A 25549-nucleotide genomic window follows, 5' to 3' on the forward strand; every position below is an offset into this window, starting at 1 on the left:
AATGTCCCTGTACTTACTGTAAGTCGCTCTGGATAAGAGCGTCTGCTAAATGACTAAATGTAAACGTAATGTAAATGTCCATTCCTGAACCAAAACCCGGCAGGCCTGAGCCTCCTCTCAGACAGCAGTCTACACTATATACACCTTCCAACACTGAGGGGAGAAGCCAGGAAAAACTCTACCAATATCTCCTTGGCTCCCTCCCTCCCCCTCACCTCTTCACCCCCTCTCACCTCCACTCCCTCACCCCCAATCCTCCCCATCCTAGCTCCATTAAGGCCCAGTGGAGAGCTGCAGTGATGACAGGCCAGTGTAAACAGCTCTGAGGGCCCTTGGAGGCCCCTGGGCCCAGCTCACACAAGCCTCCGGGGACTGGGGAAGCAGGTCTGAGTACGCTGGTCACATTAACAGCACTTCCACACGCACCCTGGAGACACTGCTAGAACTGCTGGGAAAGCGTCTCAGAGAGAAAGGGGAGGGGTGGAGAGAAAGGGAGAGAGAGGTACAGAGATGGGGAGAGAGGAGGGAGAGAGAGGTACAGAGATGGGGAGGGAGAGTAGGGAGAGGTAGAAATGGGGAGAGAGAGGATGGAGAGAGGTAGAGAGATGGGGCGAGAGAGGAGGGAGGGAGAGAGAGGAGGGAGAGAGATGAGGAGAGAGAGGAGGGAGATGGGGAGAGAGGGGACAAGGGAAAGGGAAAGTGGCAGTCTGACTAAGTGAGACAGATGAGGGAGACAGGGAGGATGAGAGGGTGTGTATGTGTGTGTTTGTTTATGTGTGTGTGTGTGTGTGTGTGTGTGTGTGTGTGTGTGTGAGAGACAAAGAGAGAGGGTAATTTAATAAATCAGCAATTTCGTTGTTATCCTCTCAACCGATATTTTCTAAACATTTTCGTTCCGAGTGTTTTCCCCCTGCAGTACTCATTTTAAAACCACAAGGGGGCATCGTTCACCACTTTGAATGATTTGTGCAATATCTGACCGGCTAGTCTGGAGAATTCTACCATTCTTCACAGAACTCTGCTAATTAGGTCTCAGGCTGGACTTGTCCATGCACAACATCACCCATATGTTCTCTCAGAACCACAGAACCCTACAGGGATTCCATCTGCGGAAAGTTCTGGGAGCAGACATTCCAAACGCAGTTCAAGTAGGCTTGCTCACATTCTACACAGTATATATGATATCCAGGGTACAGTTCTGTATCCTGGCCCTGGTCTTTACGACTGTGTAAAGCCTGTTGTGTATTTTACGACTCAGTGCTGACCTCACTGCCCAAGTTCCTTTGGATGCTGGCTATATAAACTGTATACATATCTCTCCTATCCAGTATTTAGAGAGTACAGATTTATATGTACATGTTTTAAGAGATTTTCTATACTTTCTAAAGCAAGAAAAAAACCTTTTCGGGTGTGTAGACTTTCATTTTTTTGGGGGTTCTGTTTTTAAGCGTGGTTCTTTACCCGGTGAATGTATTGCAGCCTGATATGAATTAAACGTACAGTTGTTGTTCGTCGTTTGTGTTTTATTTAAACCAGTGGGGAGAGAGAACTCTGAGGGAGTGGGCCTGTGGGGGGGGGGGGGGGGGGGTTGTGAGTGTTACCCACCATCATCCACCAGAGACCCCCCCCCCCCCCCCCCCTCAGGACACTGGACCCAATTTGGGTGCACACATACACAAATCAGACATAATCCATCTTCAAACCAGTTGCTTATTTATTAATCAGAGGTACAGCCTGTAGACCAGAAGCAGCCTGATGACCAGGAGAAGCCAGTTCCAGGACCCACAATGCCGTCTGTTTCACCCCATCCCACCCCCTCCCCCCCCCCCCACCCTTCCCTCCCTCTTGAAAGTGCACTTCAACGACCCAATGCAATTATTCAATAACTTATGCACTCCTCTCCGGCCAGGGTTCTGTTCCACATACGTTCTCGGTGTTGAGTGGGGTTAAGGTGAAGTTCTATCGACAGAGAAAGCGAAATGGAACAAACCCAACAACAACAAAAATCCCAATTCCACACATTCTTTCCAACATCCTCTTTGGGAGGAAAAACCAAATGACTTCTGACGGGTATAAACATTGATACATTTTTCTCTAAATAGTGCATAATATAATTGGTGATCCCCCCCACCCCCACCCCGATCATGATTATCTAAATAAAGATCCAAATCTATCCCTATCGATTTATTTTGAGTCATCTCCATGACGATCTAAACACAGGTTTGATGGCTGCGAGGAAGTGTTGTGACCTGGTATACCAGCAAGTGTTTCAGGTGAGTTTGATTTGACAGAGTTTTTGCACTTGAGAGACTCTTACCATGGGTCTCGTTGTACAGAGTGACACAAATCAAACTCACCCCCCCTCAAATGGTGTCTTTGCTCATCTCTCTGTGTTGACTGTCTGATTATTTCCAGCAAGCAAACATCTACAACTCCAATAAGATCCTCTGCATTAATACATCCATACTCAATATTCCACCCAAAAATACAAAATTAAAACGTTTTTTTCTCTGAGCTGCCTACTTGACAACAGTAGACAAAATTAGTCAAATAATATATATGAATCAAGTTAAATCTAAGGGGGAGGGGGGGGGGAAGAAATCATTAACAGAAAACATTAATAATAATATTACTTAATATATTTAAATAAAAACCCTTTTTTCTCCTCCTCCGTCCATGGACCACACCTCGTACTAATATCTTCCAGTTTTCTGAAGTTTGGGTGTGCTTGATGTCAAACACCCTGTAACCTTACAGGAGGGTATCTCTCCAGGAGCAGGGTTGGAGTGTAACCCTACAGGAGGGTATCTCTCCAGTAGCAGGGTTTGAATCACTGATGTAGAGGCATAATAATACATTCTAAATAGGAACCTAGAGGGTCCGCCCCAACCTGGCTCCGATTGGACCTTTGCTGCCCCTCCTGCCTCCCCATTGGTAGATATCTGGGGTCACAGCGGGATTAGAGGGCCCTGCTCCAATGACTGAGATAACTTCTTTAACTGATGTTCAACTGACGCTGAATTGATGTTCAACTGACGTTTAACTGATGTCGGTTGGTCAAGTCTGCAGCCCTCATCCTCCTCTCCTTCTGGTCATCCTAACAAAACTACAACAAAATCACAGGACTAACAACGTTTTTCTGTTCTCAATCCATTCTGGCGAAGGAGAGAAAACATGCACCCAACTGGCAGTGTAGCAATAAACAAGAACCACATAAACCCATAAAAACTCATGTAAACCCACGTTTTGGTTAAACTTGTGCGTTCAGTAAAAAAATAAAAGTTAATAACAGATTTAAAAAAACAAAACTTAAATAAAATGGTCGCCTCCCTCAGGCTCTGGATAGGTCAGTGGGAGTCAGGTGACAGGAAGTAGTAAGCTGGTGGACACGGCAGGTGTGACATCATCCATTATTTAATGGTGCACTGTGATCCACAGAATCTACATTTAGGGTTCAGTTTCCCAGACAGGGATGAAGACTAGTCGTAGACTAGACATTTTTTTTTTTTTTTAAGATTTCTCTCAGTTTGGGACAAGGCTTAATCCATGTCTGGGAAACTGAAGCCAAGAAGTTTGCTTTAAGAAAGTATTGCACTATGACCCCACAAAGCACACTATAGTCAGGGGAGTCGTAGTGTGATTTGGTTTGAGTAGCAAGTGTGAACAGGAGAGGTGTTTGTTAATGCTGCTTTAAGTTCAACGTAAGGGGGGGTGGGGGGGGGGTGCATATCCAGATGTGCGAAAAGAAACAAACTAGAATCCGTCAGTGCAAACTGAGACAGCTGGATAAAATGAGCAGCAAAAAAGCTGTGTTGACACAGACCCAGTTCATGTTGCTGTGGCACAGGAATATACACACAGACACCTGCTACGTCACGACACCCCTTCGCAGGCGTTGCCGATGGCGACACAATACTAATTCTCGTTGATAATAAAAAATAATAAAAAGAACAATCTGAGGGCTAGCGTTGTGTGTCCTTTAGTCTTGGGGAGGGGGGGGAAATAAAAAGATGATGAAGAGGTATATGAAGTCCCCGCAGTGTGGATGTCCACCGAACTCCCCCATCCGCCCCTCCTACCCCCCCAACCAAACATCTTCAGTGATTGGAGCTCCAGTGCAAAGCCTGAATCCGTAAAAAAAGGGGGAGGGGTGGTGGGGGCGGAGCCTGCATGTGTGTAAGCCCTAGCCCCTCCCCCCCTGTGTGGAGTGAGTGACGGTCCGTTTGGGTGCTTTCTGATTGGCCGGTTCAGTCCCTGGACTGGTAGAACAGGATGTAGCCAGACTCGGAGTTCTTCGAGATGTCCGACGTCAAGCCGTAGAACTCCTCGATCGCCTGCGCGTCGATTTTCTAGAAACGGAGAGAAGAAGAGGAGAGGGAGAGGTGAGGAGGAGGAAGAGGGATGAGACAGACACGAGAGAGAAGGACTGCAGAAAGAGGGATAGCCAGCACACCTAGCCAGCCAGCGGAAAGTTCCAGACTTTGCCAGCTCCGTCTGATCACCAGCCAACCGAGCAGATGTCAGTGCGGGACTGCTGCCCAGGCATAGTTTAAAATGCAGTCGAATCAAATACACCCTGCACAGACACTGGCCCTGAATCTGTTGTGTGTGTGTCTTCTAAGTGGTTTGGATTTTTACTCAAAGTAAAAAAAAACTATTTGCAAACACTGTCGGAGCGCTTGATTATCCTCGCAAACTGACGAGAGAGAGGGACAGAGAGAGAGACAAAGACAGAGAGAGACAGAGATTGAATATGCTGGCCACTCACTTCTACGATGTCATCGTCAAAGAGCAGCCAGAATCCGTGGCTCTTCACTATGGTGATGTAATGACCTCTGTTTGGACCGCTGTGGGCGGAGGGGACAGGGTTAAAGACAGGACACACACACACACACAGTTACACATCCTTCCACACACCCTGGTTCTCTCTTTCCTCACCTGCCACAGTGCACCACCACGGCCACCAGGTCATACATGCGGTCGGGGTTGAGGGCGTCGCCGGACGTGTTGAAGAGGCGGAGCTCCAGGGGGAACACCACGCGATAGGACAGCTTGGTGTAACGGTGGAGCTGGTCCATGTACTTGAACCTGAGAGGAGGAGGAGGAGAGAGGAGGGGGGAGGAGGAGAGAGGAGGAGGAGGAGAGGGGAGAGGAGGAGGGGAGGAAAGGAATCATGCATTGTTGAATGGGATCTCCTTTTTTGCTGAAGGATATTGTGCTGCATTTTGTTGTCGAACCTCTTTAAGTGGAGGGCAAGGATCATCGGCAGCTTCTTCACACGCATCCTGAGAGGAGGAGAGGAGAGGGGAGGAGAGAAGGAGCAGGAGGAGAGGGGAGGAGGAGGAGAGGAAGAGCAGGAGGAGAGGAGGAGAGGAAGAGCAGGAGGAGAGGAGAGGAGGAGAGTAGAGGGGAGGAGAGGAAGAGCAGGAGGAGAGGAGAGGAGGAGAGGAGGAGAGGAAGAGCAGGAGGAGAGGGGTAAGCAGACAACATAGGGCCATGAAAGACAGTCAGGATCCATGTTAAACAAAATACTTGAGTAATCGGATTCGAAGACGGACGATCTCCCCAACGCTCAAACTCAGCACTCTAAAAGCTTTCCATTCAAAGAGACGAGACGCTATGAATAAACCCCCCGGGCGCGATCTCCGGAGAGACGTCTGGTCTGAACAACATCCTCACCACCACACCAACACTGGGGGCCATGTTGACAGACTGAGCTGACAGCGCCTGGCTGGGCACGGTCTGTGTAAGAGCACTCGCTTGGACCCATCCAGTTAGATCCAGTCTTTAGACGGTCTGTTCAGTGTCTCACAGCTGGCCTGTGTTTAGGCCAACAAGTCTAAATGTATTGTATGTAGGGGCTGCTAGGCTCCTCTCATGGGGAGGGAGAAGGGGGGAGACGCCCTCATTCACTAATGCACTGCATCAAGAGCACTTCAGTACCAATCCAGGAGGGGGGTGAGACAGAGAGAGAAGGATTGAAAAGGATAGAAAAAGAGGGGAGTAGAGAGAGAGACAGAGAAAGAACCAGAAAAAGAGATGGGCTACTCAATGGGCTTCTCAGGATCATTACCATAGCAACGGCAGGCACTTTTCCCGGGTGCAAAAACTTTTCAAACACACAAACAGCTTCTGACAAGACGCAGAGAGCCTTAGCCAATCACGGGACCTCTTTCGTCGGCCACCTGGCCAATCGCGAGAAGCTTACCTTTTCTGGGCTTCCTGCTTGCTTCGACACTGCTCACAGTAGTACTTGTACTCACTACATAACGTCTCTGTGTTACTGAAGCCTCTGCAGACAAAGGGGGGAGGGAGGGAGATTAGGGAGGGAGGGGGGGAGGGAGATATAGAAGGTGGAGAGACATGGGTAAGTAAATAACAAGGAAATCAACAGGTGACACTTTGTGATAAGCCGTGTGTGTGTGTGTGTGTCGTACCTGAGACAGTGTGTGATGGAGGTGTTCTGTTCCACATCTACAGACAAGTCCAGGAAATCTTCGTCTTTACTGCTTACCTACACACACACACACACACACACACACACAGGTTTTCGTTCCTGCATTTCTTCTGGTCACCTTGCTCAGGCAGATGATCATGCATCAACAGAGCTTGTCCTCTGGTGGGCTTAACACAACTCAAGAGAACCACTGACAAGGGTAGCCTGTCTGTATTGAATGGAATGAAATGGAACTGGAGTTGAACTAGGACTGAACTGGAGCTGAACTGGAGTTGAACTAGGACTGAACTGGAGCTGAACTGGAGCTGAACTGGAGCTGAACTAGGACTGAACTGGAGATGAACTGGAGTTGAACTGGAGCTGAACTAGTAACCGGAGCTGAACGCCCTCCAGGCCTTATACTCACGGCTTCACAGTTGAGGCAGCGCGTCTCGTTGGTCAGCGTCCCCTGGAAGATCTCGTGGACCCAGGTCTGCTGGGTCTTCTCCCCCTCCTCCCCTCCTCCCCCCTGGCCTCCCCCGCTCCCTCCGCCCCCTCCGTTCTGGAGCAGCTTCCCATTCTGCTGCCTCTCCTGGCTCTTCTCCTCCTGCAGCAGGTCGGCGATGGTGTTGAGGAGGTAGTTGAGGAACTCGTGGGCGTCCTGTTGCATGTAGTTGTCGAACAGCTCTGGGAGGAGAAAGAAGGGATGGAACATATATATAGAGAGAGAGTGGTTGGATTTCTTTTTAAGCCAAAATTGACCTTCTCTCTTACTTTCCAGACCCTTCATCCATCCGTTAAGACCTCTCCCTCCTATCCTCTTCCTCCTTTCTCTCCCCATCAGACCTCTCTCTCTCCCTCCTATCCTCTTCCTCCTTTCTCTCCCCATCAGACCTCTCTCTCTCCCTCCTATCCTCTCCCTCCTTTCTCTCCCCATCAGAGCCCTCTCTCCCTCCCTCCTCCTCCCCCCCCACCCCTCTATCAGAGCCTACTCTCCCTCCTTCCCTCTAATCCTCTTCCTCCATTCTCCCATTTCTCCTCTCTCCATCTCACCATTCTCCTTCCTTAGTCTGGAGATGAACTTCTTGGGCGGTATGACGCCCACCTTCTTCTTCTGCGTGGCGATGCTGTTGAACAGGTCTGCCAGGCAGGTGAGCAGGGACTCCTTCCTGCGGGGCTGCACCTTGTTTCAAATCAAACCCCCCTATAGTTACATTTGTAATCCCCCCCCCCCTTTTCTCTTTAAAATGCACTGTCGACGCGTGTTCGCATACGGACTAAAGTTCATCGTAACTTTAGTTCTTAAACATGTAATAAGTTTACATTTACATTTAGTTATTTTAGCAGACGCTCTTATCCAGAGCGACTTACAGTAAGTACAGGGACATTCCCCCGAGGAAAGTAGGGTGAAGTGCCTTGCCCAAGGACACAACATCATATTGCACGGCCAGGAATCAAACCGATAACCTTCTGATTAATAGCCCGATTCCCTATCCGCTCAGCCATCTGTTTACATTTCACTGTGTGACAACGGTTGACATTGGGAGAGCGAGGATCCAAACACACCTTGTAAGCCAGGACCTTCTCTCTGAACGGACGGCAGAAGTAGAGAGCCTGCAACACTGAGTTACAGTAGCAGGTGTTGCCAAACTGTAGGAGAGAGAGAGACAAAGAGAGACAGAGAGAGACAGAGAGAGACAGAGAGAGACAGAGAAGCAGAGAGGGAAGGGGAGGGAGGGAGTCAATACAAGTCATTGCTTTTGCAGAGCTTTTGATTGACTGACAAAGCAGGTCATTGATTGGTCTCGTCCAATAATGAAAACCACAGGTGCTAATAGACGACTGTTCCGACAAATGCCACTTACGTTAACCAATCCGAAGTAGTGTTCATTAACGGGAAACTGTTCCGGTCCAATCTCCTTCTCTAAGGCAGAGGCATTCGCGCCCTGAGGGATGGGACACAAGTCAGTCGGTGAGAACAAGGAAACTAAGCTCTCACTTATACATAGACATAGACACACACACACATATATATATACACACACACACACGTATACAGATACAGGCACACAAAAACACACACACACACACTCACTCTCATCCCCCCAGGATATGGAGTCTGACTGATCTGCGCGAAAGCGATGAGCAACAATCTTTCTCAATGATTACGCAACGCGTTATCTCTACAAAGTCACAATATCTGGACACAGGGAGTCCCAAGATAGTGCTAGAGCGCAAATCCATGCTGTAAAATCCCAGCAACAGCCGAGCCTGTAAATTAAACTAATGTGAATCTGTATTGCTGCGACCGTGTAAGATAATGACACTTTTGTTGACCAACCAATCGACCGACAGAGCGAGCTTTAAGAGCTGCTGGTCACAGCTAAAAAGTCTGAGAGAATAATGTGAGGGTGTAAAGAGAGTGGGGGGAGAGAGAGAGATTGGGTGGGGAGGGAGAAGGGGGAGGAGGGAGAGAGAGAGCAATTTCTCACTGACATCTGTCTGATCTTGCAGAGCTTTCACTGACATAGAAAGCGCTACTGAGATTAGTAACGAATGGCCACAGCAGGAATAAATTACTGTTCCTACCTAATCTGTCCTTTTAGTTCGGGAGAGAGGGGAAAATAGTGAATACACAATGACGTATTACGCTTCATTAGTAGGAAAGCAGGTTTCTACGAGTGAGTTTACTGACAACTAGCGGATTCGACATGGAGTGTGAACTCGTATTCTAGAATGAATGCATTCGCACGCATTGTGATTACGGAACAAAAAGTGTGTTCTGACCAACGTAGTCCTTCTCATAGTCTCTAGTGGGACGGACGTAATACTGCCTTGTATAAAATCAACATGAGCTATTTGACTACGCAAAAGACCCCGAGCTAAACTGGGCGATTAAAAGATAATTCTGTCACTGTTAATGTTAAATACTGAACAAAGCAAAGGCAATACATAAACAAAAACCGTGGTATTGGTTTCTATTAAAAACATCCTCGACTTTTGCTAAGCTAATGTTATCTAGCTAACTAGTATAGCTAACAACATTCTTGTCAAATAGAAAGCTATATAGCAAGCAGGCTAGGGTACGCTAATTTTGCTAATCTTGTTGATCCACCTAGCTAGCATACGTCTGCAAAACACAACACGGTCCACTGTTATATGAATATTTAGAACAGACACATCGACAGGCACTCACAAAATCACTGGCTAACAATTCCTCATGAATCCGCTTTGACTAGCTAATTTCTGGCATGGAACATCTAAAATAGTTAGCTAGCAGGCTAACTGGACAACTTTCTGAAAATCCTGTTATCTTACTGACTTGGGGTAAGCTAGCTCGCTAGCTAGCATGGTTACGCTAGCTACACGCAGAGGACAGACCGTCACAGTCACACACAGTCCAGCACACACAGACCATAATTATGCCATACCATCGTACAAATCGAGGCAATCTTTCGGACTGTCATCAGTATTTCCATCCGTATGCCGCCATATTGGACCGAACCCCAATTTTAAAATGTTGACAGCCGAAAGGGCTGTACAGTTCCGGCGAAACCCTGTGCCTGTCCAGTTTGAAGGATGAAGGAGTGTTGACGATGAACAAGTCCCTACTCTATAGGGTAACTCGTTTTAATATACAGCGTGTGGTGGGAAGGCGGCGTTCTCATTTTTTCACACGTGAGTGACCCATGATGCAAACAATCCACCCTATCGGCGAACCTTGTACAAGAAATCGAATGTGAACGATGTGAACGGATTCTAATAGGTTGGTTTCGGGGCTTGGTCGAACTGGAGCGAGAACGAGGCACGGCACGCGGATTAAAACGCACGCGCACTCAGCTGATAATGCAAATAATATGAGTACGTTTGATTCACTGTAACAGAGAATGGAGAAAACGTTGTCAAACAAAAAAATATACAAATAATAAAATTTGCCAGACAAAAAAGAATGCATATGCTTTGATATAATTTAGTTTAGCAATTCATTTAGGTTCAGTTGTAGTTACAATTCTTGAATTTATGATCTAACCAAATAATGTTATACTGATAGAAAGTTAAATTGATCAGATTATCAAACAAAAGGCTATCTTATCAATCAGTCCACGTATTCAGAATCAGCTAAATGATCTACCTCCTAATTTAAAGTCAGTAAAGAAGTGAAGAAGGAGTTGTCATGGTTGCATTTGTGTGCTTGGTCAGCAGGTTTGCTTGTTGCTGGACAGATCAGTCTAAATTCACGCCTCTTTTTGTCATCACTCTCCCGATGTTCTAAGCTCTTCGCTCGAACAGTTTCCTCTCCTCCAAACCGTGGACTGGGGCTGTTCGTCTCGGCGTCCCATACTTAGGCTAAGTGGCGGGCAGGATGCGTATTAAGAAACCCCCTCTGGCTTTGAGTGGAATTCAGAAGAAGGAATTTAGATGTTGTCTGTTTCTACTGACACACTGAGTCTGACGCGCTGCTTGAAGGACTACGCTTTTCTCCAGATAACTTGTTGACCCTTTCGCACAAGAGACCGTCCAGGCTACTTGACCCAACGCCCGCGCGTAGACAAAGGGCAGAGGGATTGTTCCGGCTTTACTGGACGGTTATCGTTGCGGTTATCATGGGCTAGACACTCAACGGACTATTCTAACAGAGGGGTAAAGACACTTCGCATTCCCAGACCCACAGCCTATAAGAAGTTTTCTCAATGCGTCTTCTTAACGACCAACCAAGAACAATGAGTAGTGGTTCTAGCAACTTTCTGCTAGTTCCTATACCGGAGTATCCCGTTTTAGACTGCGTGCCAAATAAAAACGTTAAAATCGTTGTTCTAGGAGCCAGCAACGTCGGGAAAACAGGTATGTGTAGAAAGTCACAAGTGTAACTTTTAAATGTGCACATATATAGCCAGGTACACCGTTATAGTATGACACTTCAGTGAGTTTCAAACACTGCGGTAAACCATAAAAAACGATGGTTTGTAAACTGTATTTATCATGATAACATTTTCAGGAATAATAATATAACCTCACAATCAATCTGGTTTACTCTACGTAATTGGAAACGATTTATTGTAGCCTATCAACAACAACAAAAAACTAACATTGAGATAAGCCCTCGCCCCTATGTCTGGTGATCTCAAGCTTAGTTATTAGCATTTTCATTAATCTCTCCAGCACTTAGTTTTGTCTGGATGTGTGTCATTAGAGGCCCGAGTGAGTAGTGACCTGACCCGCCAGCAGGGGGCAGCACGCAGGCGCACTCCCAGCTGTTGAGGGTCAATAACTAGGATGTTGAGATATTCTGTTGGTCGAGAAGCAGGATGCTATGACAACGATGAGCACATGAAAAACATCAGCTTATTCACTTTTAAGAAAGCTGCGACAGCGTTCTGCGCGTTTCTCACTAAATACTTGTTTCCTCCCAGCTTTGATAGTCAGATTCCTCACCAAAAGGTTCATCGGTGACTATGAGGCAAACACTGGTAAGTTTCAATAAACATTTTCATTACCATTCTTCACTATTCAGTGGCTGATTGTACCTAATAACGTAGTCAATTTATAACAGTCCTAATCCAAGAGGGTAGTGTTACCTATCAAATGCACTAATGAAGTTATCTTAAGCCAAGGTATGGTAATGAACTAAAACAATTACATGACATACCCATAGCTGTATTCAAATTCCACAACACAGCAGATAACTAAGTTTGATAATAAAAACATTCCATTGTGAAGTCACAGACTAATTCAGTTGGATTCCAGTTCCGTAGTTCAGTAATGACCTCTCTCCTTCTCTGGCAGGCGCTCTGTACTCCAGGAAGATCAGTCTGGATGGGGAGCAAGTGTCTCTCCAGGTTCAGGACACCCCCTGTGTCTCCCTGCAGGTCAGGCTGGCTTGGTTCACTAGTCACTCACACACACATACACACCCTCTGTGGAACTAGGAGATCCTGTTACACACACACACACACACACACACACACACACACACACACACACACACACACACACACACTGTCTGGCACTTAGGTCATGTCCAGTTCAGCCATGACTGTGAGTAGTTGGTAAAAACAAATCCTTCAATCTGAACTGGGGAACAGTGTGTTGTTATGGTGACCGGACTGTCAATCATACTGAGCATTCCATCACAATTGTCTGTTCTACATAGACTTGACCTTTTGGAGCCTCTTTCATCTTCATCAGATTCAAGTCTCTACGCAGCTATTTCTGCCTCAGGGAGTGTGTCTACTTATCTCATTAGCTTTGACAAGAACGGGTTCAAAATGAGGCTGTTGTAAACAAACCAGGAAGTCAGGGAGATAAAGAAGGGTGTGCTTGCTGGCACGTATTACCCAGAATGTCCGTCTGTATCTCTGGCAAGGAACCGCGGTGACCTCACTTCCTCCCACCATATTTGGGCAAGGCTTCACAGGCAGAAAACTGAGCATGACTGTTGTCTACTTCTTCAATCTAACTGTCTCTATTTCTGTCTGTATTATCTATCTCTCCCTCCAGGATGATCCTGAAGGACTTTATTGTCAGGAGCAGATCAACAGATCTATTTACTGGGCGGATGGATACGTGCTGGTGTTCTCCATCACAGACCACAGCAGCTACCGCACCATCCAGCCTCTTTACCAGCACGTCAGACGCATCCATCCTGCAGGGAATATTCCCGTCATTCTGGTGTGTATCTGGGTGTGTATCTGGGTGTGTATCTGGGTGTGTATCTGGGTGTGTGTCTGGGTGTGTATCTGGGTGTGTATCTGGGTGTGTATCTGGGTGTGTGTCTGGGTGTGTATCTGGGGCGTCAGGTGGCTGAGCGGTTAGGGAAGCGGGCTAGTAATCTGGAGGTTGCCAGATCGATTCCCGGCCGTGCAAAATGACGTTGTGTCCTTGGGCAAGGCACTTCACCCTACTTGCCTCGGGGAGAATGTCCCTGTACTTACTGTAAGTCGCTCTGGATAAGAGCGTCTGCTAAATGACTAAATGTAAATGTAAATGTCTGGGTGTGTGATTGGTGTCTGTGTGTGTGTGTGTGTGTGTGTGTCTGGTGTGTGACTTGCTGTATAATTGACTCACCCATCCCCTCCCCTCCCTCCCTCCCTCCAGGTGGGTAACAAGTCCGACCTCCTGCGCGCCCGCCAGGTGCCGGCCGATGAGGGCGAGGCGCTGGCGTCCTCCCTGGGCGGAGCCTACTTCGAGGCGTCGGCGAGGGAGAACCACGACGGCGTGCACGCCGCCTTCCTGCACCTCTGCCAGGAAGTGAGCCGCGCGCTGGGCGGGGGGAACGGAGAGAAGAGGAAGGGGGGCTTACACCTGGCCCGCCCCAAGTCCCCCAACATGCAGGAGCTGAAGAGGAGGTTCCGGCAGGTTCTCTCGTCCAAAGTGAAGTCGGCCACCGCGCTGTGATGTTGCCGTCGATGACGCATGGTGGTGACGATGCGGGGAGGGGGGGAGGATGGAAAGGGCAGGTTCCGTTCCCGGACATGTTCCGGAACACGGCGTGTTCCGGACTCTTCCAGGACTTGTGATGTCATGAACTGGACCCGAAAACGGGCTGGTCCTGTGTTCCGTCTTCCGTGGATACGTGTTCTGGAACACTGAGATGACGAGAAGTTCTCGTCTCCCTGCTTCTGGAAGGAGCAGGCCAAGGACATCGTTCAGGAAAGAGCAGCTCGTATGGTGCTTGTGACGTCACTCTCCTGTTTTGGAAACGAGCCAGTGATGGCTGGCAACGCAGAATTAAAGGTCATGCTCGGTCATCAATACATTTTTGAGTGACAGGTCTGACCAACCAATCGCAGGCTTCCCTATATCGCTTCCCATGCTCAGCGACAGGGCTGAATGACTCTCTCGACTCTTTACACGTTTCAATTCCCAAACAAAACCCGTTCCTAGATAAGAAAAAGGATTGTAATGATGTCATTGCAAATGCATCTACAGCTTCAGGCTGGTTTTTAAACTTCACCCAGCTCAACCCAGCTCTGCTTCCCTCGAGAAACCCCTTGACCGCAGATCCTGGGTCAGATTTCTGGGCCCAGACCCCCAGCCTTAACCACCAGGGAGGAAATAGCTTGGCTGACCACAGAGCTGTGCAGGAGAGAAAACATGCTCTCCGTTTTCCCAGTTATTCATCTGAAGATACTTTAACATGTGAAGATATTGGCCGGGTTTCCCAGATTCGTTACTTCTTAACCCTTGTGTTATCTTCGGGTCATTCTGACCCATCAGTCATTGTGACCCACCTTCGTATTGCGACAAATTTAACTCATACAAAAACAGAGTGAAGCATTTTCTTTTAACTGTCGGGCTGTCTCAGACCCCCCACATTGGAATGGTTAAAAGAAAATTATTTGTATTTGTTTTTGTATTGGGTAAAATTGGGTAAACACAACGATGGTTTGTTATGAACCTTTGGGTCATGTGACCCGAAGGCAGCACGAGGGTTAACGAATCTGGGAAACCCGGCCATTGACATTTAGAGGGAGGAAAAAGAAAAAGACACATTCTTCCTTCCTATCGCTCTCGCTAGGTTGCCTTCGCCCCGGGTTAAGACAGTGGAAAGTCTTGGAGACATGAACAACAAAACTACAATCTAAATATATATAACATATCCAAAATCCCCCCCACCAAAAAAAAATACACATTTACAGTTGACGTTTTCAGAATAACCAGCCTTAACCCTTGTGCTGCCTTGGGGTCACATGACCCAAAATAATTTTCTTTTAACCTTCGCAATGTGGGGGGTCTGAGACAGCCCGACGGTTAAAAGAAAAAGCTTCACTTTGTTTTTGTATGCGGTAAAGTTGTCGCAATACGACGGTGGGTCACAATGACTGATGGGTCAGAATGACCCGAAGATAACACAAGGGTTAATCTCTCATTGGCATCAAGAAAAAATTAAGAAAAAATATTGATGACATTTTATTCATTTAGCAGACATTTTAATCCAAAGCGACATACAAATATTTCTTGTAAAAAGTGCAGCAGAAGATAATAGAAACAGGTTCATAGTTCTGACAGTAGATCTGTCTTCAGAGTGAAGGAACACATCTGTAACCAGGGAGTCAGGTGGCTGAGCGGTTAGGGAAGCGGGCTAGTAATCTGAAGGTTGCCAGTTCGATTCCCGGCCGTGCAAAATGACGTTGTGTCCTTGGGCGAGGCACTTCACCCTACTTGCCTCGGGGAGAATGTCCCTGTACTTACTGTAAGTCGCTCTGGATAAGAGTGTCTGCTAAATGACTAAATGTAAATGTAAGTACAAACCACATCATAACAATTTGTTTGGCCACGCCCCCAGGAAGAACCCTCTGTTGGAATAATGAGTCTCAGTCCTAAACTGTGGTCTGAATGTTGAGACCCAAAAAGCCCAATTCAGTTGAGAATTGCAACTCAGAAACTGACATGTTTGTAGTTTTTTTGTTGTTGTTTTTTTTTGTAGGCTTATTCTGTATACGGAAAACCCTGCACTGTTGAAACTGAGGTTGTTCCATTTTGCAAGTGTTTCAGTTTAAAATGTTATTTTACTTTCCAGATCAGGATGTTCCTAGAGCCTGTATGATTCAAGGCTGCTGTTTGTGGTTTTTTTTGTTTGTGCATTTGTGCCTGTGAGTGTGTGTATTAAAGTGTGTGTGTGTGAGAGTGAGTGTGTATTAGAGTGGGTATGTGAGTGTGTGTGTGTATTAGAGTGTGTATTAGAGTGTGTGTTTTGAACTGGGAGTTCTCATGACCCTTCACCTCCTTTTGGTGTGTCAGAGTTTTCAACACTCGATTTTAGTCCCCGTTCTCTCATACAAACCCGGATGCACACAAACACACACACACAAACACACACACACAAGGACGTCTGCAGCACAGCGACCTGATAACGACAAATTCCTCTTCATCTGGAATTCCTCTCTCGTCGGAACCCCCTCTCCCAACATCTCTTCTCATCCCTCCCCCCCATTCTGACCCTAACCCCTGACCCTTCACCCCCTCTCCCAACATGCTCTCTTCCCTCCCCCATACTGACCCTAACCCTTCACCCCTGACCCAGAAAAGCTCTCACAAACTCTCTTTACATCGGTGGAGGCTCGTCTCCCGGTTAGTGTGTGTTGATAGTGTGTTGAGTGTGTGTTGATAGTGTGTCGCTGTGCAGACAGTGGAGCTGTATGCTTTAATACATTTCTAAAAAGGCAATAAAATGTATAACAACTTCCGTTGCAAACGTCAAATTGGTCTGGCATTCTTTTCAGTTAATTTTTGTTCCCTTTCACACACACACGCACACACACACACTGACACACACACACTGACACACACACGCACACACACACACTGACACACGCACACACACACGCACACACTGACACACTGCAGTCAACTTAAAGACCCTCTTCCTGTGAGTCTCCATTCCATTACGCTCATTATAGGAACAATCTTTCAAACACAACTCCATCGCAATACAGAAGCCCTGTATTTCCTGGCTGTTCAGGGTCAGGCTTAGAGAGCACCTTACTGTAACTGTTACTGAGACGGAACAGTAGAAGACTAGAAACATTTGCCCTGTCCTCCAGGAATGTGTGTGAATGATTGTGTTTAGGCTACATTCAGACCAGCAGAGGAAAGATTTAACAGTCAGGAGCTGATTTAATAGCATCGCTACAGAAGCAGACACTAGGAGTAGCAGACCCAAGACTCAACATTAGCTGATAGATAAATGCCACAGTGAATGAAAACCCAAGCGGCTAATGAGAAAGACAGATACAGTGAATACCACAGAAGAAGGAAGACCCAAGCAGTAGTGAACAGATAAATACCACAGAAGAAGGAAGACCCAAGCAGTAGTGAACAGATAAATACCACAGAAGAAGGAAGACCCAAGCAGTAGTGAACAGATAAATACCACAGAAGAAGGAAGACCCAAGCAGTTAGTGAACAGATAAATACCACAGAAGAAGGAAGACCCATAATAGTAGCAGACAGGTAAATACTACAGAAGAAGGAAGACCCAAAGTAGTAGCAGACAGATAAACACCAGAAGAAGAATGGCCTGGACATCAACAGACAGATTAACACCACAGAAGAATGAATCCCCAAACAGTAGCAGACAAATATTTACCACGGCAGAATAAATGGCCAAACAGTAGCAAACAGTTGAAGACCTCTGACCCCTAAACCTCTTTATGTTTCACAGTGTCTTATACTTTGGCTTGTTTCAGCCGCATGAAAGCAGCAGTCTATCTGGCTGTGTAACTAGGCCCATATTTAGAACACAGAAGGTTCAGATCAGACATGGATCTCAGTAAGTACGAGCTGTTCTCCTGGCTAATATTAGTTTAGCTTGGCTAGCGTGTGTGTGGTGTGTCTAAGTGTGTGTGTATCTATGGAGACAGGGGATCAGTAAAAACCCCTGGTTACCAAGATTCCCACATTACAAGACACAAGCTTGCCCTCTTGTATTAATAAGATAAAAACACACACACACACACACACACACATCCTTCTCCTCCACACTTTCCAAAGGACGATGGGCTGGATGAACTCTTCTCTTCTGCAGCCTCTCTCTCGCTCGGTCGGTCACACACACACACACCCTGGTCCTAGTAAAACAGAAGCATATGGAAGTCATTCATCTTTCCAGGTACACTCAAGCAGACATGTCTACACACACTTCTATACTGTGTGTGTGTTCGCCTGTGTGTGACTGCATGTGTGTGTGGCTACGTGTGTGTGGAATACCCCAGAGGAGAAAGACAGACTGCCATATCTGTATTTTTCCACATAATTTCTACTGATATTTCGCTCCCTGTTTCTCTTTCCCTCTTCCTCGCACTCCTTCCCTTCATCTATCCATCCCTCCATCCCTCCCTCCCTGACTCTCTTTCTCAACTTCCTCTCTTTCTCTCCCTCCCCCTTCTCGCCCCTCTCTCTCTTTCTCTGGGGTTCTCACGGGATTCTGATGATGCCTGCAGACTTGGCTCCATGGACACATTTTTGTTTGTTGTGGAATCTGACAGGGGGGTTGATGTGGCATGGCATGGTGCAGTCCAGACCTCAACCAGCCCAGAACCTAAAACCTGGAACTTAGAACCCACATCCCCCAAGAAGGGCATTGCAAATACAGATGTCGTTATTATCATCAGATCAAAAGGCCTCTGGACGTGATTGGATAAATACAACCAATCAGAGCAATGAAACGTCAAATTTCCAAGCAATCCTCTGTGCAGTCATCAGATTAAACCCGCCCCCATATCAGATAAACTGTAGTGATCGGCTCGACCAGATTCTGGCTGGAGGGAAATATGTTTAATCGGACAGTAGCCAGAGGAAACACAACATTAATAGGCTGATATTGTTTTGTTCCCTGACTACAAACCCAGAGCCTAGCACTTAGCTGGACTTTGTATCGAACTAGGTTTTAGTGAGTGCATACTGTTTATACAGTACAGTACATGCTCTGGAAAAGATTTAGAGATCACTGCACTTTTTCTTTCATTTTTAAAGAGTTGAGTAGGACAATTTTGAGTGAGAAACAGAAACAGAAATAAAAAGGTGTAGTGGTCTCTCAATTCTTTCCAGAGCTGTATATCTAAGAGTGTTGGAAAAAAAGGCTTATAATATTATACCACACAAGTTGCATAGAGATAATCCTTCTGAAACTCACAGTATGACTATTATAAGATGGATGATGTGAGGAAGACTGGTTGTATGTGTGTGTGAGTTTGTGTGTGGGTTCACTGTCTGGTAGAGAGACAACTCTTCTCTCTCTTCCCTAATAAGCAGATGTTGAGATGTCCTCCCCCCCCCCCTCTACGCCTCCTTTCCCTCCTCGTCATCCCTCCATCACACCCCTGCCCCCTGTGACCGACCTAACCAATGAGATGGCTTCGCTTGATGAATATGAATGATGAATTCCAGTCTCTCTGATGGCCTGGAACCAATGCTACAGATCGGGGTTAAAAGTTCTTTAGATTCAGAGAGAGGAGTGGAGGGGAGAGTGAGAGGAGAGGTGGCGAAAAGATAGAAAGATGCATAGATGGATACAATAGATGGATATTCCCTGTTAAAAGAGTGAGTGTAGGCTTGTGTAGAAACACAGAACCTCCGTTTGCAAGGTTAGAGAGGTGGGGAATAGTAGGGGGGGGGGGGGGGAGCAGAGGGAGGGACAAAGAGAAGGAGGAAGAGAGGGAGGAAAAGCCGAAAGAGACTCAGGGGACATGAGGGAGGAAGGGAGGAAGAAAGCGAATAGAGGGAGGGAGTCTGGGTAGAGGAACAGGGGAGGATGGGATTAGGTGTCACGGCCTCAGTGCCTCAGAGAGAAGGGAGAGGGAGAGGGAGAAGAGAGGGATAGAGGGAGGCAAGGAGCAGAAGGTCAGAAAGACTGGGAGAGGGGAGGAACAGAGGGAGTAACGGAAGAGAGGGGGGGAGGAGGGGAGACAACCGTTGAGATTTCATTAGGAGAGACAGGAAGTGAGGTTCAGATTGGGAAAGCGTTCTGGAACCCAAGTCCTCTGGGGAGAATTGGAGTAGAGAGGCAGAGAAAGAGAGGGAAAGAGAGAGAGAGAGGTGCAAAATGGGGATGAGAGGGAAGAAATAGATGAAGCGAGAGTATATAAAGAACAGTAGAAGGGAGAAATAAAAAGAAAAGGGGACGAAGCCATCTTCAATACACACACACACACACACACACACACACACACGTTTGGGTGTATAAGGGTGTGTGTCATCTGACTCTCTGCACAGTTTTCAGCTGTACACTCACCCACCACCCCCACCTCCTCCTGGTCTCGCCCTTCACCTCCCCCTGGTCTCGCCCTTCACCTCCCCCTGGTCTCGCCCTACACCTCCCCTGGTCTCGCCCTTCACCTCCCCCTGGTCTCGCCCTTCACCTCCCCCTGGTCTCGCCCTACACCTCCCCTGGTCTCGCCCTTCACCTCCCCCTGGTCTCGCCCTTCACCTCCCCCTGGTCTCGCCCTTCACCTCCCCTGGTCTCGCCCTTCACCTCCCCCTGGTCTCGCCCTTCACCTCCCCCTGGTCTCGCCCTTCACCTCCCCCTGGTCTCGCCCTTCACCTCCCGGACTGCATTCTCCATCTTGACCCCAACATCTGGACCTGTTGGAGTTGGCAAAGACCTGCTGCTGGAGAACGAGAGTGAAGAGAGAGAGAGGGAGGGACGAGAGAGAGAGAGGGAAGGAGAGAGAGGGAGGGACGAGAGAGAGAGAGGGAAGGAGAGAGAGGGAGGGAAGGAGAGAGAGGGAGAGAAGGAGAGTGACGGGAAGATGTAGGGAGAAAGAAAGAGGGGGAGAAGTAAGGAGAAAGAGAAAATTGGAGAGAGAGAGGGAGGGAGAGTGGTAGGGACGGAGAGAGAAAGGGAGAGCGAGAGAGAAGAAAAAGAGGGAGAGAGATGAATCAGATAAACAAGTGAAACAGACCAGAGTTCTGCCAAGCTTTGAGGACGGTGACGTCCTGCCATTAGAACATCTGTGTTGTTTGTGCCCGAGCCTGGCTGTGCAAGCTGCCTTATCAACCACTGAGCAGAGCACACACGGAATCACAATCTGTTTTCTATCATTCCGTTCCCCCAAAGTTCCAGAATGAAACTTCATGCTCTGAAGAGTTCTATGATAGAGTTTCAAGGCAGGGTAAAGTCAACACACCAACCCTATCCCCTCTGAATGACTAGCTGGCTGGCATATGCTGCCCCCTAGCTTCCAGAAGATGGAAGTGACAATGGGGACAATGTTACACTGACGTAGATAAGGTAGAGAAATTGGTCCTTGGAACTAATTGAAGGTCGCCATTTTGTGATTTAAAAGGGTCGAATTGTTTCGGGTCGAATTCTTATGGCTCAAATGTTGTCGCCTCAAATGTTTTCGGGTCAAATTTCAAATCGGCTCAAATTTTGGGGATCTGAATTTTGTTTGTAGGCCTATATGTATACAGCAGCCTGAATTTTGTTCTATTTGAATTTCAGAAGTTTTTTTTGTTGCTTTTTTGTAATCTGAACTTTACTGTTCGATTTTGAGCAACCTGAATTTCCGAACCTTGAATTTTCATATTCATACTTCAATAAAAGGTGAATTCGAAACCAACAAATTCGGTGGTGTTTAAATTTCAATATTAAGTATTCAATGCCTTAAAATTCAAAACATTATGTCACTGATATGCTTACAGAGTGGTGACTTCACCTTGGCTCTGAAGCCGGTGGAATTCGAACCTGCGACATCTGCCAAACCGAGAGTGTAAAAGGGGAAAAGGAGAAAGAAGAAAGTACCAGAAAGAAAAGCTTTAAGAAAGTTACTAAACTCAGTACAGTAAATCAAAACCTTTTAGGGGACAACAGGAACCCATGAAGGAATGTTGGAATGTTGAAAGTTTCATTCCACTCACAGGGTCTAGAACCTTCCAGGAGGACAATATAAAGAGGACAGACAGACTTGGAGTGATTTATCTATGACAGATGGGCCAACAGAGAGACATCTGTTTTCTGTATTTGACCTTGACGATTGTAAAATAACGAACAGACATTTTTAAAGCAAAGTAAAAAGAAGAAAAAAAACACTCTGGGTTGTTCACTGTCAATCAGTTGGGTTTAGGCTAAACCCAACTAATCTCCGGATTCAGAAATACGTTCCAGGTAGTGGGGTCGTTCAGTGCAAAGAAAATAGAATGGATTTCTCACGTTGCTGAAAGTGTCATTGTAGGCTACAGATTGGATTAAATATAAGCTGCCTGCAGGTCTCTTGTCCCAGGTCAGCACGCACACACTCACACACACTCACACACACTCACACACACTCACACACACTCACACACACTCACACACACTCACACACACTCACACACACTCACACACTAAGTTTATGAGATGATTTTGAGAGGATTATTATAAGCACGCGGTCTGAAATTCACCTGTCGGTTATGGCGCGCGTCATCTTACCTTGAGTCTTCGCGCTCGCTAACATCTTTTGGTATAGTTATGTATCTTATTATTACATTCTGGAGTAAGTAATCTAAAGATCTTACATTTAGTCATTTAGCAGACGCTCTTATCCAGATCTTGACATCTGAAATGTAGACGGTTTTCCGTTGGACTTTTCGCCCCGTGGACCCCTAATCGTTTAATGTGATGAGGGTGTTCAAACGTCATATTTCTGTGGCATTTTGGTGTAGAAGAATTGCTGCGGAGAGGAATCGAACAGGTTCATCTCATCCCAGTATGGTAAGGAACTCATTTAGAAAACGTTTACAATTCTCATCTATTATTTTTAACACCAGACATGCACCAATAAGGTGTAGGCCTACTTTAAATCAGCCTACATCCGTTAAGCTATTGCACTCATCACCACTGAAGTGGTTACTAAATTAATATAGAGAAAGTTATTTCTTGTTAATAAAAGTTGTAGGTCGTGTTTGAAGCAATGTAGGCCGTGCAGCCACACCAACACATTGATTAAGCTGTATTCTGGATGGGGATTAGCACAAAGAGTTACGTGTGCTGGGTCAGAGATAATAGATAATAGACAGATAATCCTATTGTAGTTTTATAGTGTTGTACACACTGACATTGGAATTATGCAGAGCTCAGGAGTTTCTTAACTTCTCTTTCTCTCTTTCTCTCGTTCTCTCCTCTCCTCCGCCGCTCTCTTTCCACAGAGAGCAGTGGCCTACACGCTAAGGTGCCTGTGAAGCGAGGGGACACTCGTGTGCTTAGCGTGTGCTTAGCGTGTTACCCTTGAGATGCCACCATCCCTGTGTGCCTTCCACTTCTTACCTCGCGCATGGACCAGCCGCCACCGCACGCGCCCTGTCAGTCTCCGCCCCTCGTCCTCCTCCTCCCCTTTCACTCTCCTCCCTTTCACTGCTCTCTCTCACTCCTGCTGTCCCTCCATCCTGCTCTGGCCCCTCCTCTTCCTGCTCCTGGCCCCTCCCCTTCCGCCCGTAGCGGCCGGCGTGTTCCGGGTGGGCCTCGTTGGCCCCTGGTCATGTGACCCCCTCTTCGCCAAGGCCCTGCCCTCCGTGGCGGCCCAGCTGGCTGTGAACCGGATCAACGCCGACCCCGAGTTCTCTCGTACGTCCACTTTTGATTACGTCATCCTGGAGGAGGCGTGTCACACATCGCGGGCGCTGGAGGGCTTCATGGGATTCTACACCAAGGCCTCGGGGTTCATCGGACCTGCCAACCCCGGGTACTGCGACGCAGCCTCGCTGCTGGGAAAGGGCTGGAACAAGGTGAGGCCGGGAGGCTGGGGGGGGGAGGCTGAGGGTCTGGGGGGGAGGCTGGGAGGCTGAGGGGGGGTGGCCAGGAGGCTGAGGGCCTGGGGGGGGGAGGCTGGGGGCCTGGGGGGGGAGGCTGGGGGCCTGGGGGGGAGGCTGGGGGGGGAGGCTGAGGGCCTGGGGGGGAGGCTGGGGGGGGAGGCTGGGGGGGGGGGGCTGACAGGCATGGACTGGGACAAGGTGTGGCACAACGTGGTTTCATATGAAAATGTAAAAAGCATGTTTGTTCCTCCCCAAACAGGCGGTGTTCTCCTGGGCCTGTGTGGGGTACGAGCTGGAGGGGGTCCGGAACCATCCGACCTTCGCCCGGACCCTGCCCCGGCCCTCCTGGGCCCTGCTCAGCCTGCTGCGCTACTTCCGCTGGGCGAACGTGGGCATCATCGCCTCCTCCGAGGACAGCTGGGGGGAGACAGCGGGAAAGGTGGGGGGGGGGGGGGGGGTGCACTAGGCTGGGGTGAAGGTTATCACCAGACAGGGGGAGGGGGGATGGTAATATATATAACATTTCTTCACACAGAAGCCGGGGGGATTAGTGTGAAAAGCACGTGGAATGTCTGTGTTTGGAATGCCTGAATCCGACTCCTTAGTAACCGCACTGTCAGTCGGTTCTGAGTCGAGCTGGCGTTGTTCTGTCTGAGCTGCTCCTGGGGCGTCCGAGCATCACGGGCTGACCCTGTGACCCCTGACCCCTGCTCAGGTAGCCAACTCCCTGAGGAGCCACGGGATCCCGGTTCGCCTGGTGACCTCCATCAGTCCAGACTCGGCCAGCGTGAGGAAGACCCTGGCCAAGGTCCGAAAGATGGCCGACCTTCGACGTGAGTCCGGATCGCACACCCTCCTGGGCCACGGAAACGTTTGTTCGGTCGTCATCTTTCTACTAACCTCCTCCCCTCTCTCTCTCCGCCTTTTCCGTCCTTCCCTCACTCCCCCTGTACCCCTCCCATCCTCTTCCCCCCTCTCTCTCTCTCCCTCCCTCCCTCCCCCCATTTTCCCCCCTCCTCCCCCCTCTCTCTCTCTCCCTCCCTCCCTCCCCCCATTTTCCCCCCTCCTACCCCCCCCCTCTCCCTCCCTCCCTCCCTCCCTCCCTCCCTCCCTCCCTCCCTCCCTCCCTCCCTCCCTCCCTCCCTCCCTCCCTCCCTCCCTCCCTCCCCCCCATTCCCCCCGCTCCTCCACCTCACCCTCCCTCCCTCCCTCCCTCCTCCCCCCCTCTCTCTCTCTCCCTCCCTCTCTCTCTCTCTCTCTCTCTCTCTCTCTCTCTCTCTCTCTCCCTCCCCCCGCAGTGATCATCCTCTGCATGCACTCGGCCCTGCTGGGCGGAGCCCCCCAGAAGCTGCTCCTGGAGACGGCCCAGGACATGCAGCTGACGGACGGGCGTCTGGTGTTCCTGCCCTACGACACGCTGCTGTACAGCTTGCCCCACAGCAACGCCTCCTACCCGGCTCTGAGGGCCAACAGCAAGCTGCTGAGGGCCTACGACGCCGTGCTCACCCTAACCCTGGAGTCCCCCCGGGCCCTCCTTCCACCAGGCCTTCCAGCAAGCCATGGACCGCGGGGAGCTGGCCCGCACCATCCAGCCCCAGCAGGTGGGGAACCTGGGGGGTGGGGGACCTGGGGGGTGGGGGGACCTAGGGGGTGGGGGACCTAGGGGGTGGGGGGACCTGGGGGGTGGGGGACCTGGGGGGTGGGGGACCTGGGGGGTGTGGACCTGGGGGGTGGGGGACCTGGGGGGTGGGGGACCTGGGGGGGGTGTGGGACCTGGGGGGTGGGGGACCTGGCGGGTGGGGGACCTGGGGGGTGGGGGACCTGGGGTGGAGGTGTAGGGGTGTATGGGTGTAGCTGGGAAACAAGGTGGGGAATGTGTGTGTC

General features: G+C 48.7%; 3 protein-coding genes across 5 annotated transcripts in view; 2 read left to right on the forward strand and 1 right to left on the reverse strand.

Annotated features, from left to right (window-relative positions):
* Nucleotides 1–1843: 1843 nt before the first annotated feature.
* usp12b (ubiquitin specific peptidase 12b) lies at nt 1844–10005 on the reverse strand. 3 transcript variants are annotated; one of them, XR_010879513.1, is made up of 12 exons: nt 9868–10005; nt 8302–8382; nt 8003–8086; nt 7490–7619; nt 6864–7123; nt 6438–6514; nt 6209–6292; nt 5238–5285; nt 4939–5088; nt 4769–4847; nt 2794–4349; nt 1844–2750 (listed from the first exon to the last, which is right to left on the reverse strand). XR_010879513.1 is itself a non-coding variant. In XM_067261559.1 (11 exons), exons 1-11 carry the CDS (start codon nt 9913–9915, stop codon nt 4248–4250), a joined length of 1137 nt encoding a protein of 378 aa, XP_067117660.1. In that variant the 5' UTR covers nt 9916–10005; the 3' UTR covers nt 1844–4247. The 3 variants fall into 3 exon arrangements, 2 of the variants coding, with proteins under 2 accessions (XP_067117660.1, XP_067117659.1); XM_067261559.1 differs by having other exon boundaries at nt 1844–4349; nt 7490–7613; XM_067261558.1 differs by having other exon boundaries at nt 1844–4349.
* A 947-nt stretch (nt 10006–10952) lies between these two features.
* Nucleotides 10953–13885, forward strand: rasl11a (RAS-like, family 11, member A). The gene is made up of 5 exons (XM_067261468.1): nt 10953–11278; nt 11848–11904; nt 12221–12303; nt 12935–13105; nt 13532–13885. Exons 1-5 carry the CDS (start codon nt 11128–11130, stop codon nt 13829–13831), a joined length of 762 nt encoding a protein of 253 aa, XP_067117569.1. The 5' UTR covers nt 10953–11127; the 3' UTR covers nt 13832–13885.
* Nucleotides 13886–23146: 9261 nt separating this feature from the next.
* The window catches only part of gc2 (guanylyl cyclase 2), an 8522-nt gene continuing 6119 nt past the window's right edge, over nt 23147–25549 (forward strand). The window contains 5 exon segments of the mRNA XM_067262004.1: nt 23147–23638; nt 23925–24104; nt 24381–24498; nt 24964–25196; nt 25198–25266. Coding sequence (XP_067118105.1) covers nt 23147–23638; nt 23925–24104; nt 24381–24498; nt 24964–25196; nt 25198–25266 — 1092 coding nt within the window.

This window comes from Osmerus mordax, chromosome 23, assembly GCF_038355195.1.
Source record: "Osmerus mordax isolate fOsmMor3 chromosome 23, fOsmMor3.pri, whole genome shotgun sequence".
NCBI classification, from domain to species: Eukaryota; Metazoa; Chordata; class Actinopteri; order Osmeriformes; family Osmeridae; genus Osmerus; species Osmerus mordax.